This window comes from Asparagus officinalis, chromosome 7 (assembly GCF_001876935.1).
Source record: "Asparagus officinalis chromosome 7, Aspof.V1, whole genome shotgun sequence".
In the NCBI taxonomy this organism is placed as follows: domain Eukaryota; kingdom Viridiplantae; phylum Streptophyta; class Magnoliopsida; order Asparagales; family Asparagaceae; genus Asparagus; species Asparagus officinalis.
The window spans coordinates 111042103-111063315 of NC_033800.1; the positions used below are offsets into that span (position 1 = coordinate 111042103).

Sequence of the window (21213 nt, forward strand, 5' to 3'; positions counted from 1 at the left end):
CTTAAAAGAACTTCGTCCTCGAAATTCCACAAAGATTGTTCGCGGGAAAAATCGTATCTTTCTTCATTGATGTCATTGCACACTCTTTGATAATTGTTTATCGATTACAAAGATCCGGTCTTTTTGAGATCCGGTTACAACGAGATCAAAAAAGGAAATAAAAATTACAACTTTTATCTTTTGTCGAACAAATCGCGAGCTCATGTTTTGCGGTCGCTCGCTTGCGTGGGTTGTTTTCCTGCGCCGGGGTTTATCCGTGGACCACCGCGAGATCTAGATCTGGTCGGATCTACGCAGTACGACGGGTATTATTTCGCCAAAGAAATAATAGCCGAGGGTACTATTTCGCCAAGAAAATAGTAGCCTTTAATTCTCGGGATCAAAGACCAAGCTTTGATCCGGAGTATGTCTGCGTAGATCTGAGATCCGATTTGAGATCTGGTTCCTCTCGAACTCTTGCCTTATTTGGTGTTGACGATCGCCGAGCACCGGATCTGGATGAGCAAGTCTTCAAAGTCCCAAAGCTTGAATCTTTTTTTTAGATCTGAGCTTCGAATCCAGCAGGGCTTCGCCTCCAAAAAATCCAACCTTTGAAAATGAACCAAGGGGGGCCTATGGCCACCGAGCCACCTATAGGTGGCTCGGTTTTGGCCGAGTCCCCTTTGGTGTTTGGGTTTTGCCGTTTTTTCCGGTCTCGTGGTTGATTTGGACTCTGATTTGGTAGTAAATCCGATTCCTGATTTGGCAGTAAATCCACTTCTGAGTTCGAGTCCGAAACTGATCTTGATTCGATCGTGATTCGTCCGAGTCTGCCCTTGGTTGGATGACTCGTTGACTCTTCGAACCCTTGGCTTGATTCCACACGCGAATGGATGTATTCCGTTACTTGCGTGCGATTCGTTAACCTCGTCGCCTCGTTAATCCGCTTCGTTGCGTGTCACTTGGCTTCGACGTTGTGGACTGACGCTCGTGTTTGGATATGTCGCCCGATGGTTCGTCGGTCTGTACCGAGCTGTGCTAAGGGTCCTATAAGAAATTTTATACGCCTACAATGATGCCAAACCTAGAGATCCTCAACATAGGTTAAACCCAGTGATGAAAGAAGCTGTTAGGAAAGACATTCTGAAATGTCTCGATCATGAGATCATTTATCCCATTTCTGATAGTTCATGGGTGAGTCCGGTCTAAGTTGTTCCAAAGAAATCTAGGATCACCGTGATCCAAAATGAGGCTAATGAGTTGATTCCCACTCAGATCCAAACTGGATGGCGAGCTTGCATTGACTATCAAAAACTCAACTTAGCCACTCAGTAAAATCACTTCCCTCTTCCATTCATTGACCAAATGTTAAAGCGCTTAGCAGGACACGAGTTCTATTGTTTTCTGGATGGATATTCAGGTTACAATCAAATCCCTATCGCTCCTGAAGATCAGGAGAAAACCACCTTCACTTTCCCGTATGGAACATTCGCATACCGACGTATGCCGTTTGGGCTGTGTAACGCACCTACCACATTCCAACGTTGCATGATCAGTATTTTTTCCGACATGGTAGAGAGATTTTTAGAAATTTTCATGAACGACTTTTCCATTTTTGGTGACACATTTTCCCAATGTTTGCATCATCTTAAACTGGTCCTAGAACATTGTAGGGAGAAAAATCTTACTCTCAATTGGGAGAAATATCACTTCATGGTCAAGCAGGGCATTGTCTTAGGATATGTAGTTTCCAACAGAGGAATCGAAGTAGACAAAGCTAAAGTAGATCTTATTTCTAACCTTCATCCTCCCAAAACTATCAAAGATGTCAGATCATTTCTTGGTCATGCTAGTTTTTACCGACGTTTCACCAAGGATTTCAGTAAAATTGCTAGATCCTTGACCAATCTCTTAGCTAAGGATACATCATTTGTATTCTCCCGAATGCCTTAAAGCTTTTGAATTTCTAAAAAAGGAGCTGACCACAGCTCCTATCATTCATGCACCAGACTGGACCTTACCTTTCGAACTGATGTGTGCCACAGCTCCTATCATTCATGCACCAGACTGGACCTTACCTTTCGAACTGATGTGTGATGCATCCGACTCTGCAATTGGTGCCCAGACTGGACCTTACCTTTCGAACTGATGTGTGATGCATCCGACTCTGCAATTGGTGCTGTTTTAGGACAACGGTTTGATAGAAAATCACATGTGATCTACTATGCCAGTAGGACTCTGAATGATGTCCAACAAAATTATTCTGTTACAGAAAAAGAGTTTTTAGCTGTAGTCTTTGCCTTAGAAAAATTCAGGACCTACCTCATCGATTCCTTAACCGAATGAAGCAGTATCCTCGATAGTGGTATAGGCGATTCGATAGTCTTATGCTTGGTCATGCGTACACTCAAAGCCAGTTTGAACCTTGAGTGTATTTACACAAGTTGAAAGGAGGTGCGTACATCTATTTGTTGCTCTATGTTGATGACATGTTGGTTGCCTCCATTTCCAGGTCTTATATAGATTGAAGGCATTGCTTTCAAAGGAGTTTGACATGAAGGATTTGGGTGAGGCTAAGTGCATTTTGGGGATGGAGATTGACAGAGACAAAGAGAAGGGCCGAATTTGTTTGACACAGGTCGCTTATTTGAAGAAGGTTCTACAACGATTTCATATTAGCATGGATACGAAGCCAGTTAGTATACTTTTGGGACCTAATTGAAACTTTTAGCTGACCTCTCATCGAAGATAGTTGAAGATCGAGAGTTGATATTGAAGACTCTATATGCGAGCACGGTTGGGAGCTTGATGTACGCGATGATATGTATGAGGCCAGATTTGTCACAGGAGGTGAGCATAATTTCAAGATACATGCACGATCCAGGAGTGGGTCATTGGGACGCCGTGAGATGGATTTTGAGGTACATTCGAGGTACGCTCAATGTTAGTTTGGTTTATGAGCAGGACACTACAAGTGGGAAATTGTGCATTGGCTATGTTGATTCGGATTATACCGGAGATTTGGATAAACGTCGGTCTACGACGAGATATGTGTTCACTTTGACCCGTGCGCCGGTGTGTTGGAGATGCACCTTACCGTCTACAATGGCTTTGTCGACGATAGAGGCAAAGTATATGACGATTACAGAGGCTGTGAAGGAGGCTATTTGGCTTCAAGGACTTTTGGAGGAACTTGGTATATCGCAGCGGTCCGTCACTATTCATTATGATAGTATGAGTGCTATCTATTTGGTGAAGAATCAGGTTTTTCATGCGAGGACGAAGCACATTGACGTTCGTTATCACTGCGTTCGAGATGTTCTTGAAGATGGCGATGTGGAGATTGTGAAGGTCCACACGAAGGATAACCCGGCGGATATGCTCACTAAGGTGGTTCCGAGCAATAAGTTTAATCATTGTAGAAGCTTGTTGTACATTCGTGATTGTTGAGGCCGTTGATGGCCATTTGAATGAACTACGGATGGCTTGATCCATTGGGAGAGGGGGTATGTAGGCAACCACATTGGTGCAGCCGAATTTGGTGAGACAACGCATTGGTGCTCATGTTGGTGTCGGCTCAGTTTTAGGAATACTTCGCCGAGGTGGAAAATTTTTGGATAGCAGGTTCCTAATCTTTTTTGGTAACAGGTTATTAGGATTCCTAATCTATTTTGGTAACATGATTCTTAATCTATTTCGGTAATAGGTTATTAGAATTCCTAATTTGTTTTATTTTTTGTTTTAGAATTCCTAGTCTGTTTTGTTTTTGGTTTTAGAATTCCTAGTCTGTTTTAGAATTCCTTAGAATAGATTAGGATAATCAAAAAGAGGAGAGTTGTAATAAGAGATTAGAGAGACTTTTGAGCATTGTGAGAGTGAGATATTGTTAGACCCTAGGGGGGTGATTAGGGTCTTATGCTAATCTAATCCTATTTTATGCTAATTAAAACTTATTAATAAATTATTCTTACAAGATAGATATACGATATGTTATGAGCAAGAATATGCAATATGATCAAGGAGATATATCCTATATGGTGAAATATATGCAATGATATATAAACTAACACAAGGGTAAAATAAACAATCTACAAAAGTGATAGGGTAATATGAAGAGCAATACACAAAGGCGATATAAGATATAAACACAAGAATAAGTGCGCCTATGCAAACTCAAACAAATAATATGATCACGGAGTTCAGACCTCCATCCTACGTCTCCGCTCCCCACTCCCGGGGAGAAATTCACTATCATAATCGGGTTTTCTACGTTCACCCGAATAACGTTTACACCTCACAATGTCAGTTTTCAATGCTCACTGATCAACATTCACTCCTCACACTCGGTTTTCTAGCTCACCGAAAACTTTACAACACTAACAATGTAACAACAAATGATTTGTTCTCTAATACAAGGTGAGAACTCAATTAAGCATAACTCAATGTTACAATCTCTCACAACCCTAATATACTATGTATGTAAATACTAAAAGCTCAATGTGGGTGTGTGTAACAAAAAGATCAATCAAATCTTAAACTCAATATAAAACTAGCTTTAACAAAATGATAATCAAACAAATAGATATAAAGCTAGAAATAGAGTTTAGAAAACTTCTCAATAAATCAAGAGGTAGAGGAAGAATAGTTGGATGCTCAAACATCAATGGTTGATCTCCTCAAGCTCTTGTGAAATTTCTTTCACAAAATCGAACTCTCAATTGCTTAAAAGCTTCTTAAACAAACATAAACTCTTGTTAAAATTTGATTAAAACATTTCTTGGATTGCCCCTGGTAGAAGGGGTTTGAGGGTTTTATATAGGAAAAGAAACCAACAGCAAAAACCCCAAACAAAAGACCAAAAACCCCCAAAGAATCAGAAATCTGATTTTGTATCAAAATAGTTGTTGGGTGATCGGCGGTCGACCATGAAAAACTCGTGATCGACCGCGAGCAACAAAACAATAAAACTGGGCCTTTGGAATGCACAAACGGTCGACACAGTTGGCGGTCGACCGCGAAATTCTCTGGACTTCATACGGTCGACCGCCACGGTCGACCGCGAGCCATAAAAAACCAATCTGAGTCTTTGGACTCAAGGCGATCGACTGTGGCGGTCGATCGCAAACTGATATATGAAAAGAGACAGGTTTGAAACAGTTTTTTGTTTTTAAAACCCTATTTAAAAATATCAAATAAATTCCAAAAATTATAAAACTTTGGAAAATGATTGTAGATATGATAATAAACATGCTACAAAAACTGATTTTCAAAAAGGACCTCCCAAATGAGAAATATTATCATTTTACAAAATAGTCCAAAACATGAAAATGTAAACATATGAATTTTGACATTTTGGCTAAACCATATTTTGAAACATTACAAAATGATTATATAGACTTAATAAAAGATGTATATGATTGTTATTAAGTCCATAATCAGAGAATACAATATTTTCATAAAATTTCATATTTTTGCAAACTTTTCAAAAACAATAAATATGATTTCATTAAATATAAACTTGATATTGATAAAATCATATATAAGAATATAAACATGAAACAAAAATGTATTTTCCAATTATATTCAATTGTTTCATATTTAAACTTCTGGAGAATTGAAGGAATCAAGAACGGGAATCATTCCAAGGTCTCATTACACCGACTGAAGGTGGGAGGCAATCATATCCAAAGTATTCCAGACTCTTCTATAAAAGAACGAGACTGAAATACTTTGGAGGGGGTATCTGTAGGCATATAAAATTGCTTATAGGTCCCTTAGCTCAGCTCAGTACAAACCGACAAACCAACGAGGCGACGAGATCGACGAATCGCATCAAGCGACGGAATGCATCCATACACGTGCGGGATCAAGCCAAGTGTTCGAAGAGTCAACGAGTCATCCAACCAAAGGCATACTCGGACGAATGACGATCGAATCAAGATCGGTTTCGGACTCCAACTCAGAAGCGGATTTACTGCCAAATCAGGAATCCAATTTACTGCCAAATCAGATCATCAAATCAGAGACCAAGTTAATCAAATCACGGACAGAACCAAAGGCGGAAAACACCAAAAACCACCACCTAGAGGGGCTCGGCCGAAGCCGAGCCAACTTCAGGTGGCTCGGCCCAAGCCGAGCCACCTCAAGGTGGCTCGGCCAAGGCCGAGCCACCGCGAAACAATTCGCAAAGGCCATGGAGTCTGTTGACGGGATCCGCTACAACGCGGATCTGAAGAACAAGAGAGGCAAAAAGCCTCAACAATCAATGAATGGTGGTTCCTCCAAGCCGCCAACAATGGAATGGGTCTGTGTCAAACGGAACCGATCAACGCTGGAGGAGCGCATTCGCAAGCGCCGCGCACTATCAGCGCAAGCAAGGGCTCAAGCTGAAGAAGCCCGTAGGAAGTTGCAGAAAGAGGTGGCCAAGAAGCCGCCATCAACCAGCAAAGTTTGGAGGCCGAAGTCTGAAGCGGCGGTTCAGACCCAAGAGAGTCAACTGCAGCCGTCGAAAGTTCAACTTCCGGCGAATCAATCCAAACCGCCGATGATTTCCACAACTGCTCCGGGAGATCCCGCAGGACCATCCCAGAAAAGGAAGTCAGTTTTGGAGCGCCTCGGTCCATTTCCCAAGGAGCGAGGCAAAGCTCCAATTCAGGAACGTTTGGGCCCAATGAAGAAGCCACGAACGAATCAACATGCTGGGGGTCGTCGCAACCCTCAACATGATAAAGAGATCATGGCACCCAAGCGCACTACCTTGCGCATCGAAGTCCAAGAGTCCGCTAAGAATTCATGCCCAAAAAGGCATGTCTCGAGGCGCGTAACTCTTGAGGGCCGAAAGAAGGCAGTTCACTCTCAGAAGGAAACGTTATCGTCTGATGATGATTACGTTATACCTGAGAAATCGTGCCAACACACGATAGGTTGCTCCGACTTTCAAACGGACGAGCTATACTATCGTGCTGGGGGTACGAGCAAAGCCAGAAAGAGAAGTCCTCAAAGGCTAGAAACTCAGTGTCCTTGTTCAAAGCTCATTCGGGCGGTATTGTCTGAGTGCAACTGCATCAAGGCAGTCCCCGAGAGAATTTCAGTGTTCGAAAGGCTTAGCACCGAAACGCCAAAACCAAGGCCTAGACGTTTCCGACGAAGAAGAACGGTGGTTGAAGACGGAGAATTTCCGAGGGTCACCACGAATATGACCAGCAAGGGGACATCGGCACGGGGATAATCTCGAGTCGATCCTGAAAGCATCCCGGCCTAGAACTCGCCTGCAGTCCGGAGCCATTGCACGAGGAACTTATGGTAGGGTTCGGACAAGAACACCTTCAGAAGATGAAGAATCGGATTCCTGCTCTGCTGTCGCATCAGATAACACGGTATCCAGCGATGGACAACCCTGCGAGTCGTTCATAATAAGCGTGGAACAAGTAGCCAAGATGCTCGAAGACGCCTTAGCTAAGCAACAGGAGAGCTTCAGGTTCGAAATGCAGATGGCCATGCAGAACATGAGAGAAATGCATGACCAGCAAATCCGAGCATTGACGAACCAGCAAGCCGAGCCAAGTCGTCGTAACCAGGTTAATCTGGAAGACGAGGACACAAATGCGAATGAGACGCATAATGCCAATAATCCTCCCGTCAATGCAGGGGGTGGTAACGAGAATGCTAGCAAAAACACAGGTGAAAACTTGAAGATCAAGAACCTCGAGAGCAAAATCAATACAAGAAGACTGGCGTTCCTTGTCCCTACCCCAGAGAGTGGGAATCGATCCCCTATCCGGCGAAGTTCAATCTGATCAACTTCACGCCGTTTGATGGGAAGGGTTCACCCACTCAGCATTTGATTTACTTCAAATCGCACCTGGGTGTTATCTCTGGTAATGAGCCTCTGATGGTACGGTCCTTCGTTGGCACTCTTCGCGGAGCCGCTTTCGATTGGTATCGCCGCCTCAAGCCAAGAAGCGTGAATAGCTGGGATGACATGGAGACCAAATTCCTCGCTAACTTCTTCGACTTCTTCGACGACGACACCGAGATATCTATCGGATCATTGCTCGATGAGAAGCAGAAAGACGGGGAGTTAGTCGACACCTTCGTCAAAAGGTTCCGGAACAAGGCGATGAATTGTCGAGACGTTCGACAAATAAGGAAAATTGTAATCTTTACTTTGTTTTCTTTGATTTTTCATTGTAACCGGATCTTATAAAAAGACCGGATCTTTGTAACGCATAAAGTTGTTAACTGAGATAGCAATGATATCAACAATGAAGAAAGCTACGATTTTTCCCGCGAACAATCTGGCGACCACAGTGGGAGCCAACAGCTTTACTGCCGAAGCTGTCGCGTCGCAGCCGCGGATCCCGATCCCGGTCGAGGAGGAGGTCGAGTACGAATTCGACCAACAAAAGTTCGAGGAGTATCTGTCATCCTCGTCCGAATCCACCTCCCCTCGCAAGTCCAAGTCTCCAAAGCTCTCTTCCAAGAGAAAACTTCGTTGGTACGAAGAAGTTGAAGCTGCCAACGAAGATCTCGCCCCGTTTGATGCCGAAGCTGCATCGGGTGAGATCTCTCCTTCCAACCAGGTCAGATCTGCTCTGGCCGAATCTTCCGTTGCCGAGGGCGTAGTGACTCTCTCAAAGAGAGCCCGCCAAAGGCAACGTCAGCGCCTTGCGAAACAAATCGCAAAGGCAATGGAATCTGTGGACGGGATCCGTTACAACACGGATCTGAAGAACAGAAGAGGCGAACGACCTCAACAACCAATGAATGGCAACTCCTCCAAGCCACCAACGAACGAATGGATCCGTGTCAAACGGAACCGTTCAACGCTGGAGGATCGCATTCAGAAGCGCCGCGCACTCTCAGCACAAGCACGAGCTCAAGTTCAAGAAGCCCGTAGAAGGTGGCAGAATGGAGTAGCCAAGAAATCACCACTAACTCACAAAATATGGAGGCCAAAGTCCAAAGTGGTGAGTCAGGCCGAGGATCGACCTTTACAGCCTTCAAAACGAGTTCAACCTCCCGAACCATCCCGAGGAAGGAGGTCAATCTTGGAGCGCCTCGGTCCAATTCCCGACGAGCGCAACGAAGTCCATGAACGCTCGGGCCCGATGAAGAGGCTCCGAACTAATCAACATGCTGGGGGTCGACACAACCCTCAACATGACAAAGAGTTTACGGCACCCAAGCGCACTACCTTGCGCATCGAAGTTCGGGAGCCCGCTGAGAATTCATGTCTACAAAGGCGTGTTTCGAGGCGAGTGACTCTCGGAAGTCCAAATAAGGCAGTTTGCTCTCAGAAGGAAACGTTGTCATCCGAGGATGATAACGTTATACCTGGGAAATCATGCCAACACGCGATAGGTTACTCCGATCAAATGGACGAGTTGTACTATCGTGCTGGGGGTACGAACAAAACAAGAAAAAGAAGCCCTCAAGGGCTCGAAACTCAGTGCCCATGTGCCAAGCTCATTCGGGTAGTACTGTCTCAATGCAACTGCATCAAGGGAGTCCCCGAGAGAATTTCAGTGTTCGAAAGGCTCGGCACCGAAACGCCAAAACCAAGGCATAGGCGCTTCCGGCAAAGAAGAACAGTGGTTAAGGATGGAGAATTTCCGAAGGTCACCGCCAACATGACCAGCAAAGAGACATCGACACAGATTGATCTCAAATCGTTTCTGGAAGCGTCCCGGCGTGTAACCCGTCTGCAGTCCGGAGCCATCGCACGAGGAACTTATGGTAGGGTTCGGATAAGATTGCCTTCGGAAGATGAAGAATCGGATTCCTGCTCTGCTGTCGCATCGGACAATACAGTGTCCAGCGAAGGACAACCCCGCGAGTCATTCATGATAGGCGCGGAAGAAATGGCCAAAATGCTTGAAGACGCTTTGGCTAAGCAGAAAGAAAGTTTTAAATTCGAGATGGAGACGGCCATGCAGCAGATGAGAGAGATGCATGAACAGCAAATCCAAGCATTCAGGAACCAACAAGGTGAACCAAGCCACCGTAACCAGGTTGCTCAGGAAAAGGAGCACGCGGATGGGGATGAAGCTCACAATGCCAATAACCCTCCCATCAATGCAGGGGGTGGTAGTGAGGATGCCAACGGGGATACAAGTGAAGACTTGAAGATCAAAAGCCTCGAGAGTAAAATCAATACGTTGCTGTCTGCTCAAGAGGTAAAGAAAACGGGCATTCCTTGTCCATACCCGAGGGAATGGGAATCAATCCCCTATCCGGCGAAGTTTAGTCTAATCAACTTCACGCCGTTCGATGGAAGGGGTTCCCCCACCCAGCATTTGATTTATTTCAAATCGCACCTGGGTGCTATCTCTGGGAACGAGCCTCTGATGGTGCGGTCATTCGTCGGCACTCTTCGCGGAGCTGCCTTCGATTGGTATCGTCGCCTCAAGCCAGGAAGCGTGAACAGCTGGGATGACATGGAGACGAAGTTCCTTGCAAATTTCTTCGACGACGACACCGAGATCTCTATCGGATCGTTGCTCGACGAGAAACAAAAAGACGGGGAGTTAGTCGACACCTTCGTCAAAAGGTTCCGGAACAAGGCGATGAATTGCCGGGACCCGATCACCGAGGAATTCATTCTCCAGACTTGCCACAACAACCTCGCATTGGACGTATTGGAGGCAATGGGGACAGCACCGTCTGACACTTGGAAGGATCTGAAGGTGCGCGGTGAACAAGCCGAACGCTTCCTTAAAAGGAAGAAGGCCGAAAGGAACCAACCGACGGTTAATCTGCTGGACTCAAACTTCGCTTCCCGTGGTAAGGGCAAAGCACCTGCAGCTGCTGGTGGTGCTAATCAAGCGTCACAACAGCAATCCCGAAGGCAGCAGAAGACTTCGGGTCCGAGACTCCAGAGAGAGTATTCCTTCAAGGACGAAGACGTTCCAACCATCTTCGAATCGCTCCTCGAAGGCAACAAGATCAAGCTACCACCTATCACGAATCAGGAGGAAGCTGATAACACTACGGACCCAAAGTACTGTGCATACCACAGAAGGGTTGTTCATCCCACCAAGGATTGCTTTGCTCTCAGGAATAGCATTCAGACCTTGGTCGAAGCCGGCGTTATAACGCTAAGGTAAGCCAAATAAAAACGGCAAAACTCCGACCGGTATAAGAGTATAAACTGCTTCCTGACACTCCAAAGAGTATACGAGTATAAACTGTTTCTCAATCCTCCGACCGGTATAAGAGGTTAAACTACTCCCTGATACTCCAATAGGTATATGAGTCTAAACTGTTTCCCCACTTTTGACGGGAAGTTCCTGGAGAATATTAAGCTAATATTCTTAAGGATAACCCGGTTAGTTAACTGATAATAATGTCCGAACCAGTTCCGCAGAGGAAACTGGGGGTGGACGATTTATGTAACGGGAAGTTCCCAAAACCACAGCAATGTAATGAATAAGGACTCCCATTCAAGTTCTCACTGTGTCTGTGCACTCAACACTCTCTCTGTTAGAGTCTGGACGTAAAGTTCCTGATTGGTCAAACCTTCTTACAGTTAGGACCACAGTCAAAATCCCCTCTCGATTCTCCCAATGAACGAGAGGTCCACAAATCAAGCGATCAAACCTTCCTACAGTTAGGATCGTCTTAAACCTTCCATTCGGTCAAACCTTTCTACAGTTAGGACCAAAACCAAAAACCCCTCTCGATTCCTCCAATGAACGAGAGGTCCACTTTCAAATCGAGTGATCAAACCTTCCTACAGTTAGGGTCACCTCAAACCTCCCACTTGGTCAAACCTTCCTACAGTTAGGACCAAAACCACGATTCATTCTCGATAAACGAGAAATTCATCTTTAGTTCGATAATCAAACCTTCCGACAGTTAGGGTTATCCGAATCTTTTTGATTCTCGGAGTGGAGATCCCACTCTTAGTTTCACCTTTCCGGATTCTGGGGGTGGAGATCCCACCTCGAGTCTCCTTTCCTTCTTTGTTCGGGGAATAGAATATAAAATTCTTCCTTCCCCATACCAATCCTTTTCGAAGAATTCAGGATTCATCCTAGGAAGTTTATCCCGAATCCTAAGCAGGGATAAGTCTGCGCCTAACACGCGCTGCCGGTTTAGTCTTTTTTCTGCACAAAAAGACACCAGAGTTCGATTCTGGGGTATTCTATCCTGAAACCTAAGCAAGGATAAGTCTGCGCCTGACACGCGCTGCCGGTCAGTTCTTAACCGTTTAAAAAGAACACCCGTTCACATATTCAACATTGTGACAGGTTGTTATTAATAACACCAAAATCCATGCCTTACACGCATGGGGAATTTCATCCTGAATCCTAAGAAAGGATATGCCGACGCCTAACACGCGTCGCCGGTTTAGTCTTTCCCCGTAGAAAAAGACACCAGAGTTCGATTCTGGGGTATTTTATCCCGAAGCCTAAGGAGGGATAAGTCAACGTTTAATACACGTTGCTGGGTAGCCTATTCCCATGACAACGGCGAAGTCTATGTATTCAAAGTCATAGCAACAAGTCTTAGAGGATTCAGTCTCTAAGCACAACGTTACATGCGGAACGGATTTAGACAATTCGCATGCTAGCCCGACTCAAACGGTAGTCGGTAAAGGTTAATCAAATCCGTTAAAGGCTTGGGGTTAGCCAAAAATCCTAAAGTCAGCGCCTAACACGCGTCGCCGGGTAGTCTATTCCCGTGAGAAAGACGAAGTCTACGTATTCGAAGTCGTAGCATCAAGTCTAAGGGAGTTCATTCCTTTAGCACAACGTCACATGCGGAACGGACTTAAGACAATCCGCATGTAAGCCCGATTCAAACGGTAATCGGTAAAAGCATGACAAATCCGTTGAGGGCTGAGGATTTGCCAAAAATCCTAAGTCAACGTCTGATACACGTTGCTGTTTAGTCTTTTCACAGGAGAAAGACGAAGTCTACGTATTCAATATCGTAGCACTAAAAGAGTTAACTCTTTTAGCATAACGTCACATGCGGAACGGACTTAAAACAATCCGCATGCTAGCCCGACTCAAACGGTAGTCGGTAAAGGCGCATCAAACCCGTTGATGGCTGAGGATTTGCCAAAAATCCTATAAATATGCGAGTCATTGACGCATCAACTTTATGAGTTGGTCTCGTGACTCGAGCATCCAACGACCTTGGGATAAGATCCATGCTCCAATTCCTTAAGAGCTTAAACCGTGTGTACTCCAGCAGACGTACGAGTATAAACTGTGTCAAATGCCGAACAGTGCATCATAATGAAGCCTGGACGCCGGACAACGCGTCGCAATGAAGCTCAAACGCCAGACAACGCGTTATAGATGAAGATTCAACGCAGTCAATCGATGATAAGTTCTGTGTTGAAGCAGCAAACTCGAGCCAAAAAGTCAAGAAATCAAGAATCGACTTCAAGTTCAAATTCCAACAACGGTCAGACAATAAATGCAGCACCGGAACCCCTACAGGCATTCTACAAAGCACTGAATAGCCTGAAGGAATTGAAGGAATCCAGAACAGAAGTCATTCCAGAGTCCCGTTACACCGACTGAAGGTTGGGGCAATCACATCCAAAGTATTCCAGACTCTTCTATAAAAGAATGAGACTGAAATACTTTGGAGGGGGTATCTGTAGGCGTATAAAATTGCCTATAGGTCCCTTAGCACAGCTCGACGCCGATTTAACAAACGGACCACCGGGCGACGTATCCAAACAAGACCGTTAGCTCGCCAACGCTGAAGCCAAGCTATACGCAACGGAGCAGGTTAACGAGGCGACAAATCGCACCCAAGCATTGGAATGCATCCACTCGCACGCGGAATCAAACCAATGTTTAGGTGAATCACCGAGTCATCTAAACAAGAGCGAACTCGGATGAATCACGATCAAATCAACATCAATTCCGGACTCAAATTCAGAAGTTGATTTACTGCCATATCAGGAACCCGACTCACTGCCAAATCTGGAATCAAGTCAAAGAGTCGTTGCCAAGTCAATCAACCACACAAGAGAACCAGAACCGGAAACAAAGGACGAAACGGACAAACACCCGGGGACTCGGCCGAAACCGAACCACCCCAGGGTGGCTCGGCCAAAGCCGAGCCACCCCAGGGTGGCTCGGCCAAGGCCGAGCCACCCTGAGGTGGCTCGGCCAAAGCCGAGCCACCCCAGGGTGGCTCGGCCAAGGCCGAGCCACCCTGAGGTGGCTCGGCCAAAGCCGAGCCACCCCAGGGTGGCTCGGCCAAGGCCGAGCCACCCTGAGGTGGCTCGGCCAAAGCCGAGCCACCCCAGGGTGGCTCGGCCAAGGCCGAGCCACCCTGAGGTGGCTCGGCCAAGGCCGAGCCACCCATGGGTGGCTAGGCTCAGAACTGTGCAAATGCACAGTTCTGAGTGCCTATAAATAGGCCTTGTGCTCATTTGTTTCAGAGGTTGGAAATTTTGGAGAGAGGCGAAGCCCTGCTGGATTGAAGACTCAGATCTAAAAAAGATCACAACTTTGAAGGCTTGGAGACTTGGACTTTCAGATCCGGTGCTCGGCGATCACCAACGCCAAATAAGGCAGGAGTTCGAGAGGATTGGATTTGAGATCTACACGATCACACTCCGGATCTAAGCTTGGTTCTTAGATCCCGAGATTCGAGCGGTTGTTTCCTTGGTGAAACAATCCCTCCCGGCTATTATTCCCTTGGTGGAATATTACCCGTCATATCGTGTAGATCCGACCGGATCGAGATCACGCGGTGGTCCACGGCAAATAACCCCGGCGCAGGCAAAGAACCCACCAAAGCGAGCGACCGCAAAACAGGAGCTCGCGATTAGTTCGACAAATAAGGAAAATTGTAATCTTTACTTTGTTTTCTTTGATTTTTCATTGTAACCGGATCTTATAAAAAGACCGGATCTTTGTAACGCATAAAGTTGTTAACTGAGATAGCAATGATATCAACAATGAAGAAAGCTACGATTTTTCCCGCGAACATATGTGTGTGTATGATTGAGCTTAGAGTACCAACACACATAATATAACACCTAAACTAAATGTTACCCAAGCAATCTTGATCTTCAATAAGCTTGACTTGGTACACTTGCGGATGAAGCTTGAACTTGAATTACGTAGGCTTCATACCACAATTCCGCCAACCTCCATTGGATATGATCGTGAATGCAATTACGTAGGCTTCATACCACAATTCCGCCAACCTCCATTGGATATGATCGTGAATGCGCAATTCCATTAATCCTCCAACATGTTGCTTGTCTACAATAAATAGATAAACACAAACACTAGACAAACAACATTAGTTGTAAATTGTTTGTTAAACATCATCAAAATAAGAAGGCCAACAGATATTGTGAGCAAGTTAAGAGCTTTGGTTGAGGGTTAGTTTGTGAGTTTTGTGAGATTGTAACCCTTTGTACTCTCCTTGATTTAGTGGAATCTCCCCATCCTCTCCCCGTGGACGTAGATAAATTGCTGAACCACGTATATCTCTGTGTTTGTGATTGATCTGTCGTATTTCAGTTTTGGATTGTGCTCGTGTGTGATTGGTTATTCTTCTCCCGTGTTTAGGACTTGTTAGATGAGCGAGCACGCTTCCGAATAGACGCGCGACACACTATTCACTACTTACCTTTATTATGGTGTCATTAATTAGTGATAAACTGATTCATATTATTTATTTGCTAGACTATGGTGTCACTTGACACTACCCTCTATAGGGTGCCTCCTAGCAAGCACGTTACCTGTCTTTGACCCCGCAAAAAAAAAGTTGAGATGGTTGATTGCCATGAGAACCTTTTAGAGATGGTCACAACCTTTTACAGATGGTTTCTATATCAAATTAAACTTTTAAAATGGTGTTTGTATTTTCATCCTATTTCAAAGGTGGGCTGTCGTGAAAAAAAATCCTTCTATTTTGCTATCAGCATATTCCTTCCCGCATTCCTTTTTGTTATTTTCATGGGGTCTATATTTTTAACGCTTAAAAATTTCCATCTCTATACCCCGATAACATTACCTATTCATCCGTTGATCAACCGGATCAGAGTGGGTCCCACCAGTTGAAAAATCGGGCGCACCGTATCCAGTCGTCTGAGCAAACTATCCCCTTCGATCAAACACGAAGCATTCATTTCCTACCCTAATTCGACGGCCACGATCAACCCTCACCCCAATCCAACGCCTCTCACCAGCTCTATCCTCCTCCAAACCGTGCCGTCCTCCCCTTTTCGCCCCCCAAAAGAAACAAAACAAAACAAAACAAAACAAACGTTCGCTCAAAATCCTCTCAAAAACTCCCTCTCACCTCTTCAGTTCTCATATCTCCTCTCACCAACCAAAAAAGCTCAAAGAGGAGAAAAATGGCAGCCTCCTCTTCAATCACCGCAGCCCAAGCTCTCCTCAACCGGTCCCTAACCGGCCCATCTACGGCCCACTCAGACAGGCCAATAACCCTCTCCCTGGGCTTCCGAGAACTCTGATTTGGGCGCTGCGGGGCCACAGAAGGGGGGCGGAGGGATCGCTGCCGGTGAGGGCGGGCGGCGTGGAGGCGGTGGAGGCCGGGGCACGGAGGCGTGGTTGAGAAGTCGATCAATAATTAGGTTTCTTGAGCGATCGACGCGGTCGAGAAGGCGAATTCGGGCCATCCTGGGCTCCCAATGGGATGCGCGCCAATGGGGCATATTTTGTATGATGAGATTATGAGGTACAACCCGAAGAATCCGTACTGGTTTAATAGGGATAGGTTTGTGCTCTCTGCTGGCCATGGATGCATGCTTCAGTATGCTCTCCTGCATCTCGCTGGATATGACAGTGTGAAGGTGAGATTTTTTCTTAAATGTAGTTCGGTAATTTTGGTAGTTGGAGTTGTTGTTTAGTTTTAATGGGTATGTTTTTGACTTGGGTTTGGTTGATTGAGTAATGAGTACTGTTGGTTTTTGAATCAAAAGTCATCGGTGTTATACAAGAGCCACTAATTGTTATGGCCCTATCATTTTTGTTTTAAATTGCCTAATTTAAATGACATTTTATTTTTTATTTTTTTTTCGGGGAAGTGATTGGCCAGTATAAAGATGAAGTTAAAACCTTGAAATGTATGTTCTGTAGGACCTGAAATGAATCAAATAATGAACAAATAGTTCATTAGCTGCTCGTACTTTAACAGGTTGTAGTCGATTTGGTAGTTCATTTAGCAGCAAACAAATAGTTTTTAGTATTCGGTTCATAAACGAATAGGATTTAACTAGATGTACATTCTATTTGTTTGATTATCAAATATTCGTTTATAGTTTGATCCTTTAAAATTTGTATTATTACCTAAACGATGTTATGTTTTTGACCCATTTATATTTTGTAATTTAAATTCTATACTAGTTTTGACTAACTTAAAGAGTCATATGTCAGTTCTTAAACAAATTTTCTTTAACCAAATAAAAGTATTTACTTAGTCACATGGTTTAATATTCATAAAGTGTAAATTATCAATCGACTAAATGGATCGTAGTATCTGATAAATACTCATGAATATTTGAAAATGTTTATATTTGAATTGGAAGAAATTTAGAGAATGGTATTTGATTTCGTATTCGACAATTTTAAACAGATTCAAATACAAACACTTAGGTAGATTGGGTTCAAATTTTTTCCAGTCCTAATGTTCTTATTTCTCTGATAATTTTTTCCCCTCCCTATAGAGTGATAACTACGCTCAAACTTTGATTGAGCTTATCAAGTTAGTCTTAGTTACACTATGAGAAACCCCAAGAGCTAGGGATTTTTCATGTTCTTGAAAATTTGATTTCAATAAAATTTTCAGTTTTTATGGATTCTTTTCATGGTTTTGATTTCATTGCATAGGAAGAAGACTTGAAGCAATTCAGACAATGGGGAAGCAGAACACCCGGTCACCCTGAGAATTTTGAAACACCCGGTGTTGAAGTCACTACTGGTTTGCTTCTTTAACTTTTCATGAGATATAAGAAGGATTTTTTAGTATAATTCTTTTATTAACACAGGAATCAGAATTTAATGTGATTATCAGTTCTTTTATACTTTCTTCTTTGTGGTGTTGGTTTATAGGTCCTCTTGGTCAGGGTATTGCAAATGCCGTTGGTTTGGCGCTTGCTGAGAAGCACTTGGCTGCTCGCTTCAACAAGCCTGATAATGAGATTGTCGACCATTACACGTAATCTCCATTTTATGACATTTATCCTCTTCATTAAGATTTCATGTCTTTACTATTTGTTTCAAGAGTGAGTACAAAGTAGTAAACTAATTTGTTTGATTCATGGCTTTAGATATTGCATTCTTGGAGATGGCTGCAATATGGAGGGCATCTCAAATGAAGCTTCCTCTCTTGCTGGCCACTGGGGTCTCGGGAAACTAATTGCTTTTTATGATGACAATCATATTTCCATTGATGGAGACACCGAGATTGCATTCACCGAAGATGTTAGTGCTCGGTTTGAGGCTCTTGGTTGGCACACTATTTGGGTGAAGAATGGTAACACTGGTTATGATGAGATCCGTGCTGCTATTAAAGAGGCAAAGGCTGTTACCGACAAACCCACAATGATTAAGGTTTATTTTCACGTTTCTCTACTTTTATATATTAGTGAATCTATGTGTTCTTTAGATTGTTGCAATCTTGTTGCATTTATTTTTATTACAGGTAACCACCACCATTGGTTATGGATCACCAAACAAGGCAAACTCATACAGTGTGCATGGTAGTGCACTTGGTGCCAAGGAAGTTGACGCTACTCGTCAGAACCTTGGATGGCCTTACGAGCCATTCCATGTGCCAGAGGATGTTAAGAGGTCTGACAAATTAATATATTGCTTGTTTACATTTTAAATCTGCCCATGTGTTTATTTGACTTCATAGGCTGATGATTGATGAAAATATGTGCCTAAAAATAAAAATAAAGAAATTTCTTTGAAAGAAAAGTGTTCTTTTCTTTTACAATAATGAACTCATTCTGGATATCCTTTTTCAGTCACTGGAGTCGCCATGTTGCTGATGGTGCTTCTCTTGAAGCAGAATGGAATGCCAAATTTGCCGAGTATGAGAAGAAATACCCGGAGGAAGCAGCGGAATTGAAGTCGATCACAACCGGAGAGTTGCCTTCTGGATGGGAAAAGGCTCTTCCTGTAAATAACCCTCCAATCCGTTCTTTTCTGTATTTCAATCACAACCGCTAATAATGCAGCATGGACAACAATAATAAAGCCTTAATCCAAAATTTTTGAGTCGGCTACATAAGTCATATCCTTCCATTCGGTTCTATTAAGGAGCATCTCCTCAATTAACTAGTAGCATATTCTTCTTAATTATTTTTGGAACTTCTACCCATTGGTGTATTTAGTGGTCTTCGTTGTACAATCACAACTTCTAATAATCTTATCAAATCTTTATTGACATTTGGTAATGGCATTTGTTTCCTTTCCAGACATATACTCCTCAAAGTCCCGCAGACGCTACGAGAAACCTCTCACAGCAGAACTTGAATGCACTTGCCAAAGTACTCCCAGGATTCCTTGGAGGCAGTGCTGATCTCGCCTCCTCTAACATGACACTAATGAAAATGTTCGGAGACTTCCAGAAAGCAACCCCTGAGGAGAGGAACCTACGGTTTGGTGTCAGAGAACATGGGATGGGAGCAATTTGTAATGGCATTGCCCTCCACAGCCCTGGCCTTATCCCCTACTGTGCTACCTTCTTTGTCTTCACAGACTACATGAGAGCTGCAATGAGAATATCAGCTTTGTGTGAGGCTCGCGTTATCTACGTGATGACTCATGATTCCATCGGTCTCGGAGAAGATGGGCCCACCCATCAGCCTATCGAGCATTTGGTGAGCTTTAGAGCCATGCCTAATATATTGATGTTTAGGCCAGCTGATGGCAATGAGACAGCTGGTGTCTATAGGATAGCTGTTCTCAGGAATAAGACACCCTCGGTTCTTGCGCTCTCGAGGCAGAAGCTTCCTCAGCTTCCAGGGACTTCCATTGAAGGAGTGGAGAAAGGAGGATATATTATTTCTGACAACTCCTCTGGAAACAAACCAGATGTCATTCTCATGGGCACCGGCTCAGAATTGGAGATTGCTGCCAAGGCTGGGGATGAACTGAGGAAAGAGGGGAAGACTGTCAGAGTTGTATCTTTTGTTTCGTGGGAGTTGTTCAATGAGCAGTCTGATGAGTACAGGGAGAGTGTCCTTCCGGAAGCTGTTACCGCTAGGGTTAGCATTGAGGCAGGGTCCACACTTGGCTGGGAGAAGTACATCGGGAGCAAGGGGAAGGCGATTGGTATTGACCGGTTTGGGGCCAGTGCTCCTGCGGGAATAATATACAAAGAGTTTGGTTTAACAGCGGAGAATGTTGTTGCAGCGGCCAAATCTCTATAAATTGTTCTTTTAGATGCCAAATGTTAGAAGGCCCTTTTACGGTTCTGAGGATGAAGTGGGAGAACTGAGGCTGGGTTTAAAAGATTACTAGTGTGGCCTCTTTTGGATAAAATGAACTCTGAGTTCTTCCCTCTGGTCATTTGTTTATGTTGAGCATTTTGTAGTCTGTCAATGGATACTTGATTCTGCAGCATCAAACTGTACTTTGTGTATGTGGTTATTTTTGAATGCTTAAATGGAGACTAATTGGGATGATTCTATGGAAATGAGCCATATTATTGTTCCGTCTCTCTTACTTTTGTTGTCTTTGGCCTGTTAAGAAATATGTACATTGGTATGTATGTATCTATCTTTTTGGCATGTTGGATGTCTGTATCTACGTAAATGTAAGGTGATGGAGATTGTAGAGAGCTTGTTGTTCCAATAATTAGGTTGTGGATATGAGCCACCCGTAAGAGCTAAGGTGACTACATTTATGGATTGGTCTCTTTAGTGAAGGAGAAAGATGGACACAATTTTTTTGGTGACGAGATGATGTATGGGTGAAAGTGTATACTTGCATTTCTTCTTTATCCAAATTTGTCATGTTTCTGAGGAGGGATAACGGTCACATAAGTTCCATCCTCATCTGCCTACCCATTTCTTGTACGTTTTGTGTCTCTTGTCGTTGCAAGAGTGAGATGCTCATCTCCCAACAATTTTGCAGAAGAAGATTCTCCAATTTGTCTTTGCAGGAAAAAAGTCTCTTGTAAACCTTTGTAGTTACCTTACCGTTACAAACAAGCGCACGCTTGTTTTTGATCCAAACTATTTGCATAGTTGTATGTATGTACTTA

General features: G+C 44.0%; 1 protein-coding gene across 1 annotated transcript; it reads left to right on the plus strand.

The window, feature by feature from the left end:
• Nucleotides 16232-20683, plus strand: LOC109847199 (transketolase, chloroplastic-like). Its single transcript, XM_020416443.1, has 7 exons — nucleotides 16232-16789; nucleotides 17826-17916; nucleotides 18048-18153; nucleotides 18266-18548; nucleotides 18640-18788; nucleotides 18968-19121; nucleotides 19421-20683. The coding sequence occupies exons 1-7, from the start codon at nucleotides 16628-16630 to the stop codon at nucleotides 20375-20377; spliced, it is 1902 nt and encodes a 633-aa protein (XP_020272032.1). The 5' UTR covers nucleotides 16232-16627; the 3' UTR covers nucleotides 20378-20683.

Bases quoted from the DNA above. Each gene is read 5' to 3' on its own strand.
- LOC109847199 (XM_020416443.1), top strand. From the start codon at position 16,628: ATGGGATGCGCGCCAATGGGGCATATTTTGTATGATGAGATTATGAGG. The intron at 18,154-18,265 runs GTAATCTCCATT...TCATGGCTTTAG, and splicing joins GAGATTGTCGACCATTACAC to ATATTGCATTCTTGGAGATG. The intron at 18,789-18,967 runs GTCTGACAAATT...ATCCTTTTTCAG, and splicing joins GTGCCAGAGGATGTTAAGAG to TCACTGGAGTCGCCATGTTG.